A 12,780-nucleotide genomic window follows, 5' to 3' on the forward strand; every position below is an offset into this window, starting at 1 on the left:
GATATGTTTTTGTCTATAGGCTTTGAGTGACCCATTGTCTGTAATTCCTTAACCGGTCGACAGGTGTAGGTGGTCTCTCCTTGACTATAGACTGGATTCCCTCTCACGACTATTATAGTCTTTATGTCTCACTCGTTTCTAAGCAGCAGGTGAATCCAATTCTACTTACCTATGCTTTGACAAATTGGTTTCTTGACTATTACAGGTACTTGCTACTCATATGTTGAACAAGATGATATTTTGGAACAAGGTAACTTGCCTTATGTTTCTCTTCCAACTGCTACCCAATGACAACCATACTTACTTGAAACTGGGTGACAAAGCCTTAAAACTCCTACAGGAGTAATGTTGTCCTTGAGGACTTTATCTACAGACAAATCTTCACTTTTGAGGGCCACTGTTATTTTTTAAAGCTTATGAAACTAAAAAATCTCATCTTTCTAGAGAGGCAGTAGGCCCATACACAATGGGCCTACTGCCAAGATCCATTGTGTATGGAGCCTGGGTTAGGGCGGGTACACACACACACTGTGTCACAGTAGCTGACCATAGCTACACACACACATACTTGGTCATGACTTCTGACCTGGATAATATCTATGGGGCTCGGTTAATGTTCTAAATTGCCATTTCTAGCCACAATATATGACCTTCAAAGACTCAAATCATTCTTCTTTTTTGAGTTGTGACTTTAGGAGATTTTACTTTATGTTTTACATGCTAAATTACTGCCTTGGGGCTGTGGCTGCTCTAGCACCTCATCTGGAGGGGATTGTAGACTACACTCTAAATCACTGTCTGAGCTCAAGAGGTGAAATTGAGTTGTTGCCTGGTAAGGGATCACCCTGTGCTGAACAAATGCTTAATTTGTTATGTGGATCACATTGGTTAATATTCGAGCTAGTTACCATAAAGCTAAAGCTTTCCCAACATCTTGTTCTGACTACCCTATGGGTACTATCCCCTAATCTATCTCCTACCAGTTTTAATTTTTAAGCTAAAACCTATTATTTGGCCCCTCATAAACCTGGGCGGCCTTCGAGTTCACTGTCTCAACTTAGGTCTTCATCAGGTTGTCGCGACTGCATCACTGCCCCGCTCTGATGGAAAGTTTCCTGCCTTGGCTTCCCTACCTCCCACTCATTTATAGAATCCTACCCGGATTACCTCGTACATTTATCGAGGCTAGGCGGCCGCGACACCACTACTAATGAGCATCTGTCGGAGTGCATCCCTGCCTCCTCCACTATAAAAGGTGAGGGATCTTCTGCTCCCTCACTTAGACTTTGTTGTTGTTTTTTCTTGAGAAAAAGTGAGAGGAAGGAATGGTGTTGTTGATTCATCTCTTGAAAAACATGGTGCTGGACTCCCGTTGCCTCACAGGTAGGTCTGTTGTGAATCTGATGGCTTTGTTAAGTTGCAATACTAGTACATGGCATCGAATCTTTCATATGGTGATTATTCTTGTGTTTTGACTCTGATGAGGGAATATTAAGGCTGAAAGCTTGGTAAGTTGCTGGTTATCCATGCCTTTTTCTGAGTAATAGAAGGAGGATTATACTGCCATTCTGAGATAGCTGCAGTTGGTGATGTTACATTCAAAAAAAGGGGGGGGGGGGGGGGGGGGGGGGGGGGGGGGGCTTTTAATTAGCCTAATCTAGCTGGTTATACACAATCTCTACATTAATCGTTGGTATGATTAAATAATATGGGGGAGACTGCTTCTTGCCCTTACCTTGGAAATTTGACTGCAAAGGGGGATGCTCTATGTCCTTTTTTATTGCTGAAAGAAAAGAGATAATATTTTTTGCTACTGATATTTTGCTGGCATTATTATAAGTATTGCAGTAGGACTTGGGAAACTACTTGCTCACTGGTAACTGGAAGCACAAAATGGGATCTTTTCTGTAAACTTATATGGCATGCTTGTTGGATTTGTTTTACCTACAAACAGGGATTGGTTAGGCATTGGCTATCTGGCTAGGATCTGACCATTTTTTCATACATAAAACACTCTAATTTATCTGGCTCTTAGGGGTACTGCCTTAAAATGTATGCAGGCTTTGATGTGACTTCTCGGTCTTAGGTTTCATTGAATCTGATGCATGGTATGGCTGGTCACTATCTGGCCCTAACTTTTAGGATTGCTAGGTTGATTCCTCATCTAGTTGGTTGAGCAAGGTACTCATGTTGACTGCCTTGATACTCAGATAATTGTCGACAAGATATTTGATGATATGTACTTGATGATTAACTTGCTGGTCTTTTCTGGTTTGGCTGCCATTTTCTGGTACAGTTTTTGTTCACATCAGTATAGATTGTTGTTTGGCTTCTTGACTGATCCTCTGCTACTGAGCTGGAATATGACATCTAACACTATTTTAAAAGAACCAGATGGTGAGCATATGGGCTGATTTCCAGGTGGTGGTGCTGGCTATGCATAGTTTTTTTTGGTTACTAAAATGCCTGGTCTAGCTGGTCATACTTGGAAGTTACATATTCAAGCTTAATCGAAAGGAACATTGCAAAAGGGAACACTGGTTTTTTTCTGCCATTTTCTGGTTCAGATTGGTTCACATCAGTATATGATGGTGTTTGGGCTTCTTTTTTTGGTACTGGCTGATCCTCTGCTACTGGGCTGAAGTATAGCAGATACAAGTGTTGCTCGATATTTTAATTTTTGGCAGTTCCTCGAGCTTACTTTATGGTTGCTTTTTTGAGTATGGCATAACTGAATCCTACTTTGATCTACTGCTCTGTTTTTTGACTAGTTTATTTACTGATTTTTACTGGTTAGAAGGAGTGATTACCAAGATTGTTATAACACAACCTAATTTAACCTATCTACTGGCTTTGGATGGCCTTTGCTGGCGGTTTTTTATGATCTCAACCTGAAGCAAATTTATAACGGATACCTTGTTTGGTTATTGATTGCTCTGATTTATGGCAGAAGTTAAAACAAATGGAGTAACTCTAGCAGGAATATGATGCTAGAAAATCATTGGTACTTTATTATACAGGACAGTAGCTGGTCTAAAATTTTTTAAGTTGGACATGGATAACAACTGATAGATTCCTTGAAGCCTGCCATACGTAGCCAAGTCTAACATATCTGTTGTCTTGACTATATGGATGCAGGTGAGAATTCTATCTTGGCTTAAAGAGGTTTAGCTTGCTGTAGTCCGACTTTGGAAGCATTTGATGATGCAATTAGGATAGTTTTTGATACCTTTGTACAAATTCCTTTAGAATGATACTTCATTCTTACTATATTGTACAGTTTTGATTCAAAGACTGAATTGTTTCTATACATATCTTTGCCTTGACATCTTTAGCCAGTCATCTTTTTGAACATCTTGTTCAATTGGTGTGTTATTTAGTTAGTTTAACAGCTACATATACACAAGAGCAGCTTAAAAGTTGATTATGATAAAAATTTTTCTTTACAAAATGACCTAGGTACCTTATATACTAAGGCTATCATCGATTAAACCAAAAATAGAGCTGAAGGGATCAAATGGCTTTGTATTTACAATCTGGAAGTGCCATTGCACCCCAACTAGACTAGCTACTCATTACAAATGATATTTATAACCATAATCCGCAACATTTCATAACTCTAAGAACATAAGGCTTTGTTGAGTTATGTCGTACTGTTGACCCACGGTTCAACACCCTTTCGGGACCTGGTCTCCCATTCAGTCTCACTCTCCCTTTCACCTCATCCTCCCTTAATAAGCTGCAACAAAGTGTATGGTCTAGCACATGCAAGCAACTTGGAACCTTGTACGTGAAGCTCAACACAACATCTCATTCCTACAACCATAATTTTGTGGATAGCAAGATCTCATGCCCATATCCATCAAGTAGGGGGTCGAAGGACAGGAGATCTCAGCCGTCCAAGGCATTGGCATTCTTGAGCAGAATCTATCGCCGCTGCTGGCGAGCTGATGTCCGACACGTCAGCAATCAGAACGGATTGCTGCAACGTCCACTTAAACGATGCCAAGTCAGCAAAGGGAATGAGCTGAGCATTTGCACATCGGCAATAGTAATTTACAGATTGTCAAGCAATCCGTGATTGGCACATCAACAAGTGGTTGGCCTTGCAGCTATCACCAACGTATGTGCAGTCTGTCATCAGATCGTGTGCAGTCTGTTGTAACAGCCCCTGCTTGCAGTTTGTTGTACGATTCATGCATGGTGATTGGCCTTCCTCCCCCCGACTCTTGGCGGGAGGGAAAGGTCATTGGCTGACCTTTCCACTAATGACCTTTCCCTGCAATCCATGCTCCCCATGGCTCCCGACATTCGCCGGTCACCATGAGTCGCCTGGTTTACAGGGAAAGGTCAGCCAATGACGTTTCCCTACCCCATAAATTTGTGGATGGCGATCTTCTGGGATATAAATTGTCTACAAAAACAAGCAACAACTCCAAGAAAGCAAATTACTACTACAAGAAGCAATAAGAATTTCAAGAAACCAAAGAATACTCGTGCAAACTTAAACATGTCGATGTCGCAGATGCATGCATCTCTTGCATTCCTTGTCTCCATCCAGTGTAATATTCACAAGGTAAGGTTATTTCAATTCTGGTCCTCTTTTCACGTCTTTTACTTGGTATAACTTTTTTTCCCCTTAGGGCAGTCTCCCTTTCCTTACATTTTTCGTTTAAAACTATAACTTTTCATGCATGCAAGTTGCGGTTGATTTCAATTGTGGGAGATCTACCACACTATGTTCTTCATCAAAAAGTTGGATGTAAAAATGACAAAAGCAAAAGATAGAGAAGTGAACAGCGAGGTCGAGCTAGAGATATGATGCGTTTCTGGCCAGAGGCCGGACTAAAATGATATTCGGGGCCAAGAAGTCTTTTCTGGAGATGCGGGGTATCGATCCCCGTACCTCTCGCATGCTAAGCGAGCGCTCTACCATCTGAGCTACATCCCCTACATGTCGAGACATTCGCACTTTACAAATGTAATCTTTTTAACTGTACAAAACTTGTTTTAGCTTAAAGTAGACAACAATGAGCACTATTTGTAGTCTGTTAAAAGCCGCATGCTCCTCAAAGTAGGGATTCTCTCTTATGAACAACTAGCAGGCCCCTTTTGTCATCAAAAGAAATCTATTTTACCTTTAGTAGTAAGTCAGGTAGGTATAACATATGCATGCTCCTGGAAGTGCACCTTAAAAACTGATAGGCACCCCCAAGTGCTGGTGTACCCACCAGAGCTCTGCCCCTTAGGCGTGTCACTCATATGACAGAGTAAAGGAGCCATTTGTGAGACATGCGCACGCCCCCCCCCTCCCCCTCCCCCTCCCCCAGGGAAAAAAAAATTAGAGAGAAAAAATTGGAATATGCATGGAATCTTGCTTGTGTCCTGTTTGATTTGCTAAAAAGGTGTAACTTCTCTAATCTCTCAAGAAGCCTCCTTAAAACTGAATTTTCTGGAGTAGAACATCCAGATGAAATCTCAAACATATCGATCTCGGTATTATCTGATATGACGGATCTGACACTATCCTGAGATTTCAAGAAAGACTAGATTTGCAAGTTCTCCCCAAAATTAGGTGTTCTATATTGGCTCCTTTACCCTAATACATGTGACTTGCTCATGGAAAAACTACATGCAACAATATCTTGTTCAGAGAGCTAGGTTGATGCCCCATTGGTACGACAAGCAAAGACGAGAGACGGAACTTTGCACTTTGGGAGAGCAACAACAGACATGTGCACGCCGGAGACGAGCACACCCAGTATATCTCTTGAGTCATTTCTTCTGATTCCATGCATATCTTGGGTTATCACACCCACTAGGCCACCTTTTCACACAAGATAGGAAGGGAATCCATGAAATCATGTCTTAAACAGTTTGGTATCATCTCATGATTAACCTCTCTTGATTAACCAACCACAAAAGAACCGTGGCAAAGCCATCCAAACCACCTTATGTACAAAACACTGGTTGTATAAAGAATCATTACAGAGTAATAAAAATAGACATGGGGGAAACAAGCCACTCAAATGTAGGCTAGGCTAAATGAGGACCTCCTGCTGAAATGTGTTGTTGGGCCTAAAATGAAGGAGAGAAAGCTCCTCTCAGAGGTTTTACAAAGGGGGTTTGCCCTCTATAGGTATGGCAAATACAAAGCTATTATACGTGTAAAGGTGTAGACAAATGTGGATTAACCTCCACTCTCCACCTTCTATACATAGTTGGCTTCTAGCTCCAATGATAAAAATGTATGTATTACAATCATACTTTGTTTTGCCAGCTTTCGCAATCCTGATAGATATTGATCTCTCTATAACTTGCCTAGAACCATACTTTGAAGATAGAATTCTCAATATGATGGTCTTCAATGCTCCACTTTCATTTGTCCTTGAAACATTGAGCCTGCACATAACAAAAAATGGAGTTATGCCAGCAAATTGCATGGAAATGTCAATCGCTAACTCCTTATCTAAGTGTCTTGCAAAGCAAACAAGATTTTCCTTGGGTGGGTTAAGTCTACGATCAGCATTGTGGAAAGCCATGCATCGGACATACAATCCTCACTGGTGCAATTTTCTGAGCTGTGAAGATGGAGAATAGTGTGTACCTTGGAGGTCCATGGCTGCCTGCCTTTGAGCAAGGCTCATTTGCACCACACTTTGCAGTTCATCATCCCAAGCCTGTGCAGCCTGCTGCATGATCAAAAGACGTCGGTAAAAGCATGTGATGGTGTCTAGCTGGTGCCGGTAAACACCAACCATCAAAATAAACATGATGCTGCGTTTCCTGATGCGTTTGTATTCATAGTTTATCATATAATACATCATTAGATAGCTCTTTGAGAGTACAATCTAGAATTATAAAATCTCCAACAACTTTTGATATATGTTTTAAATTTTTTTCCACATGCCTGTTTTGATAGCACAAATAGCTTTCCCCCATTACATGATTGCCCCCAAAAACCAACGATGCAATATCACAGGTTATTTGAGCCACAATTAGAAATCGTAAAAGTTTATGAAACTTTACTTCCCATTTTGGGCTACCGCTGACAACCATGAAGTGAAAAAATGTGAAATTGCAGTTGGCAAGAGTAGGTAAAATTTTTCTACTCCGTCCCAACGTGTCTAGCAATTGCAGTTCTGCATGGCACGCATTATCACCCTCCGACACTGTCAACTACCTTTGGTAGTCCAACTAGCCTGCAGAGTAGACTCCACTTCATGGCTTGAAAAGCTCTTCTCTGCATCTGTCCATGTAAAGCACTATCCTATCTCCCCAGAGAATTAAGGTCAAGGCTTAAGCAAGATGAGCCGTGCAGAGAGAAGTGCATATATATGTGTCATGGTTGAAAAATCAGTGGGAACACCACATGTATGCCGAGGACAATTACAGTCAAAGAAGCACTAGGCAAGCCTACTACTTCAGAGTCTAGGGTTGCAGCAAATACTGTTTACCAAGGCTACCTGAACATTCATAAATGAAAAGAAATCAGTGCGATTCCTAGGACTGCGCATTTGCCTGTGTAATAACTCAGCAGGTGAAGGCTTGTAAAAATTGGAACCCGGGAGCACGGAAGGTCATGTATTGGTTATCACAATTTGGTCTCACATGCAACAAAGATACAATCATGCAAGCACTTCACTCTCAGGTGCAGGGTCAGAGAATCTGAGCAAAGTAGAGCTGTAAACTTTTGCAGGATTACTCTACCTGAGCAGCTGAGTCTCCATAAGCTTCCATTGACGGTGGAGTGCTCATTGTCCGCCTCAATGCAGGATCCGATCCAAAAGGCTGAACATCAAGTGGAGGACACTGATCAAGCGATGGAATTGGAACATGGGGTTGCTGATGAGGGTGCAGGGGAGGGAAAAGATTTGGGTTCTGAAGTCCAAAAGCTGAGGCCGGAGTAGCTACTCTCTGAACTGGCCTCTGCATGTAAACACAAGCATGTTAGATAATTACTAGCCAGGCATTATACTTGCTCCACTATCAAGATGAAAGAATTGATTGCAAAGAATACTGGAAATTTTCTCAACGGTCTATAAATTGAATGCTAATCAAACAAGTTGTACATTGCACAGTAAAGACTCACCTCCCTTGCAAACAGGTTGTCTATGCTGAACTCCACTCTTGGGTTCACGGCAGCCAGCTTCATGGAAAGAAACTGCACGTATATCACGAACAATAAGACGACCGATGTCATCAAAGTCACGGTTGGTTACTTCCGTGCCACATATAGCATGTTTATGTGAACATTGAAGAACGCAGGCCACTAAGAGCCAGCTCACCAAACCCATGCTTGGCAGAGGAAAGTGCATCCAAATTCAATCACCAGCCTGTGCGCATGTCCATCATGGATTTGAAGATGAAGGACACTCCATATAATTAGTGCATTCAAACCACCCAAGACAACTCTTTCTGCGAGAGTCATACACAGCTAAAAGAAGACTAAAATTCTACATCGAGAACTAGATCAGGCAATGAACTTCGGCTGGTTTGAACAATTGGATAAGGTGATTCTGATATAAAAAATGGCAGGAAGTTCATCCATTACTAGCTATTGAGCTAGATCAAGAGCACATATAGACTAAATACTCCGAGTGTCAAATGCTCCACAAAGTGCATCACTGATTTCACCCTAATTCTGGCAAAGCTGAACTTTTTCTGCTAATTTGTATATCATTCTTTATAAACAATCTATGCAAATTACCACAAGAACTAATGAAAATGCATGCGAAGTCGTTCAAAGTTGCAGAACAATTGTAGCCATCACTGTGAAAAATGGACAATGTGCTGCGACTTACCTCCACTTGCCTTTGGAGAGACTGCACATAGTTAATTATCTCATCCAGCATCACAGCTTTGCCAGTTACCTAAGAGCCCAAAAACGTAAGTGCCTGTATTTTCCATGAAAGAAACTACAAGAAGACCCATGGATGCTACCTTGCTACAACCAGGCACAAGGTCCTGCAAAAATTTCATTCTCTCACTGATCTTTTCTCGCCGAACCTACATTGCCATGTTAATAACATTCAAATCGCACAAAATCCAACAATGGTTGATTCTCTAGACTATTGAATGCATTGTGAAAATTACCCTTACCCTCTCTGCAAGGCTGTGACTATCTGTGGCTTGGCCTCTCCTTGCTCTCACATGAATAAAATCTGGCTTCGGTGCTTCTGGGGGCTTGGAGGTTTCTTTGGCAGACTTAGGGGTTGACTCTTCTGAGTTCCCACTGTTGCATTGCTCCTGAGGTTTCAGATTCTTGTCGAAAATGTTTTCGCTGATCACTTGGCATTTTGGTCTACCATCGTCTGGATCCGTGTCCTGCAGATTCTGATTGCAAGTTAGATAAAGGGATGCAGCAATCAGACAAAAAGGCAGTACTTTACATGCAGCATATCGGCACTACCAGCACTCGCAGAGGATCTACACCTCTCAACACATTCCTACCAATTAGCTAGCTTTGAGCTCCGTGAATAACTGTTGAATACTTAAAACTTGGTGAACACAAAGTATACTTCACCAAATGTGATATGTATTTACACAAACTGGCCATTGCCATACACTATAACTGTGGCAAAGACCTGAAGGCTGATCCCCAGATGATTGTAAATGCAGCTGATTATGAAGAACTTGATCTAGATTTAACACCATGCTAGATGCAAGTCTCACAAACTTCAAGACACTCACCCATCACAGCTAGCGTAGCTCTACATATCAACAGTCCAATGTCATCAACAGCATCTACTTTTGACTAGAAAGGCAAGCATCACTAAGCAAGCCCTCTCATTCTACAGCTACCTGAAGGTCAGTAGTGTAAGAGTTTGTAACTTCACCTTTGGATTGGTGGCAAGGCCCCCACCATCTTTCAGTTTATGTGACCCAGCTTTCCTTTTCCTTCCACTATTCTCCGATAACCCCTGCATTGGAGCCACGCCGCAGCTGGAAGAAACTTCTTGTCCCATACTTTCATCAGATTCATTCACAGAAGCACAAAACTGCTTCTGAGCACCACCCTCTTCACCCTCCACACCCATGTTCACAGTAGGAAGCAAGGAGCTTCTGGTCTCCACACCCTTGCTGGACTCTTCCATTGGGACAGCTGATGCTGCCTCCTTCAAGGAGAATCTCATGTTCTCTTGACTCTTGCTGCCATTATTACTATTGTGGTAACCGTTTGGGCTAGTCGGTGCAGAGCGCTTCATGTAGCCAAATTGCCCGCCAGCGGGTTTCATCAGCTTGGCTTTGCTAAGGTCCTTATTCCCATCTCCAGTTAAGTGACTTTCAGAGAAGCCCATATTACCAAAAGGAGAAAACCTAGCAGCACGGTCTGCGAATCCAGGGTCGGCAGGTAAGCTGGGGAGGCAATGTGGAGCTGCAAAATTCATGCCTTGCGTAGGTAAGCCCTCACTAGATGGATCCATGGGGGAACTTCCATTGAGAGGAACCCAAGTTTGTGGCAACATCATCATCTTCCCTGATGAAACATCCCCATTGATGTGAGCTTGCATGTGCTCGAGAACAGGTTGCACATAATCAAGTCCCGTCTTTGCGTGTCCCGGCCCTGTGCTTACATGCACAAGCCCCCCATGCATATGTCCATGACCTGCAATGCCCAGAGAATTTGCAGCATTCATTTGTGCCAGTCCTCCCTGCATCTGTCCATGGCCAGACAGGCTCGATGAATTCCCAGTGATGCCCAAAGGTATCCCTGCAATGCCACTGGAAGCAGACGACATGTACGACAATTTGTTGTCCCAAGTAGAAGAGCCCACTACTGGGCTCCCAAACTGTCCATTGCCACCATAGCCACCATCGTTGCCTACGAAGAATGTGGGAAGCAATCGTCTGGTATCACCCCCTTGATCTTCCATGAAGCCAAACTGTGCTGCATCCATTTGTCCCACAGGGGTTTGACCCCATGCTCGTTGCGGAGCTTGGATATGGTGGCCTTCATAGTCAGTGCTTGTAAAACCAGAATTGGGAGAGCCATCCATCACTGAATTGTCAAAAGAAGAGCCCCTTTTTAGGGGCGGTTTTGCTACATTAACATCTGGCAAGGAATCCATAGCTGTCCACCTTTCAAAGGGGCGCTCTCTCTGCCTTTCTATGAGCCTGCATTGGGCCTTCTGAGGAGCTTCAAGGGCTAAAAATCCCACTTGAATCAACCTGAAAATTGTGAACTGCTTTGAGATTAATTCGCAGGAAAGACCAAGTTTTAGGGTTTGCAAAACCTGAGTAATACACAGAGTAAGTTGCCACTTAGTAATTAGTCGAGCTGAGCTGAAGAGAAGACGGGTTTAACAAGGCAGAAGGCCACTCAAAGTGGTGTTTCGAGTGAGCTTGGCCTCTGGTACACACTCACAGTGTTCAAAGTGCCACTTTTGGAGCATAGATGGAGAAAAAACGACATACGGGTTGTTAACGTCCTCACCATCAACAGTCCCGAGAGAGCCCATCAACGTAAAAGAGACAAGCTAGTGAGTGGGCCTGGCTTAAGAAGCTGCGATAGTGGCCTCTCTCTCTCTCTCTCTCTCTCTCTCTCTCTCTCTCATGTGGGTTCTCTTTCTCTTTCTCTCTCTCTCTCTCTTCTCTCTTCAAACAAGAGGTACTGTAAGGAGAGAATGGCTGCTGGTAACCTAGCAATATCAAAGAAAAGGAGCAGAACTTAGTAGGTGGCCACAGTTGGAAAAGATGACCAGTGGCGATGGAAAAATTGGGGGAGCAATTGTTGAAGTGAAAGGCGGCACTGGGCAGCCTCTTCCTCTCCTCTCCCCTGTTGATTCGTGTTGAACAGAGGATTGTTGGGCAGCTTCCCTCTTCAGAGAGAGAGAGAGAGAGAGATGGGCAGCTTAGCTTCTCTCTTCGGCAGAGAGAGAGAGAGAGAGAGAGAGAGAGAGAGATGGGCAGCTTAGCTTCTCTCTTCGGCAGAGAGAGAGAGAGAGAGAGAGAGAGAGAGAGAGATGGGCAGCTCGCTTCTCTCTTCCGCCTCAAGAAATTGCAAGACTTTAAGAGAAAGAGAGAGAGAGAGAGAGAGAGAGAGGTAGAAATTTTTACAGAGAATAGCCTAGGCGCGCGCTGATTGAGTGCAGGGCAAGAGCGAGAGTAGGGACAGAGAGAGGAGAGATGAGAGAGAAAGCCCGACAGACCCCGCAAAAGGTCCCTTCTCCACGTGGCGCTGCATGACTTGCCTAGCTTCCAAGCGAGCTTTAGATCTAAATTGCCAGTCAGCATTGGCCACGTGGCAAACAGCTACAGCTGCCAATTGAGAATCCCAATGAAAAGCTTTAATACTGGAAAAAGGAAAGTTAGCCAACACACGTATTTTATTTATTTAAACAGGCAAAGCTTAAATATTTCTTCCAAAAGGTCCTTTTATTCTAGTGTACTTCAGCTCCATGAACATTAGAAATTTCCTTGAAACACCAAGCAAAGGAGGTTTTGGAGGAGTCGTAAGAGCAAAGGAGGTTTTGAGCTCATGTGCCCAAGAACCATCCTCTAGTTGCATCTTTTTGGCCTAGTTCAAAGTGCACGGGAGATGACCAAACTACACATAACTTCAAAAACTAAAGGCTGATGAAGTGTAAATCAATCAAAGGCCTTTAATGTTAGCCGCTAGATCACTCTTGCGAGCTAGCATTCAAGTCTTATGCCAGTGTTTCTAACTGAAATGTAGGATGTAATTTGCATGCTTTAGAGGACTCAGGCCATGCTACACCATCTTTTTTATGGGCCCAAAAATAGGGTAGCCCTTTTGCTAAACAATCATGTTATCCT

At 43.0% G+C, this 12,780-nt stretch overlaps 1 protein-coding gene and 1 non-coding gene across 3 annotated transcripts; both read right to left on the bottom strand.

The window, feature by feature from the left end:
• Positions 1-4,878: 4,878 nt before the first annotated feature.
• On the bottom strand, positions 4,879-4,951 carry TRNAA-AGC (transfer RNA alanine (anticodon AGC)). The gene has a single exon. It is a non-coding gene; the product is annotated as a tRNA-Ala (tRNA).
• Positions 4,952-5,952: 1,001 nt separating this feature from the next.
• LOC147424321 (uncharacterized) lies at positions 5,953-11,901 on the bottom strand. Of its 2 annotated transcripts, none has more exons than XM_086499629.1 (8): positions 9,840-11,901; positions 9,103-9,327; positions 8,944-9,009; positions 8,805-8,873; positions 8,093-8,164; positions 7,711-7,929; positions 6,608-6,692; positions 5,953-6,402 (listed from the first exon to the last, which is right to left on the bottom strand). In XM_086499629.1, the coding sequence occupies exons 1-8, from the start codon at positions 11,070-11,072 to the stop codon at positions 6,365-6,367; spliced, it is 2,007 nt and encodes a 668-aa protein (XP_086355755.1). In that variant the 5' UTR covers positions 11,073-11,901; the 3' UTR covers positions 5,953-6,364. The 2 variants fall into 2 exon arrangements, with proteins under 2 accessions (XP_086355755.1, XP_086355756.1); XM_086499630.1 differs by having other exon boundaries at positions 6,608-6,689; positions 9,840-11,899.
• Positions 11,902-12,780: the final 879 nt, after the last annotated feature.

This window comes from Adiantum capillus-veneris, chromosome 25 (assembly GCF_014529385.1).
Source record: "Adiantum capillus-veneris isolate H3 chromosome 25, ASM1452938v2, whole genome shotgun sequence".
Classification (NCBI taxonomy): Eukaryota; Viridiplantae; Streptophyta; class Polypodiopsida; order Polypodiales; family Pteridaceae; genus Adiantum; species Adiantum capillus-veneris.

Coding starts and splice junctions, on each gene's coding strand:
- LOC147424321 (XM_086499629.1), bottom strand. CDS start 11,072: ATGGATTCCTTGCCAGATGTTAATGTAGCAAAACCGCCCCTAAAAAGG. Junction 9,010..9,102: donor GTCACAGCCTTGCAGAGAGG/GTAAGGGTAATT, acceptor ATGGCAATGTAG/GTTCGGCGAGAAAAGATCAG. Junction 8,874..8,943: donor TTGTGCCTGGTTGTAGCAAG/GTAGCATCCATG, acceptor TTGGGCTCTTAG/GTAACTGGCAAAGCTGTGAT.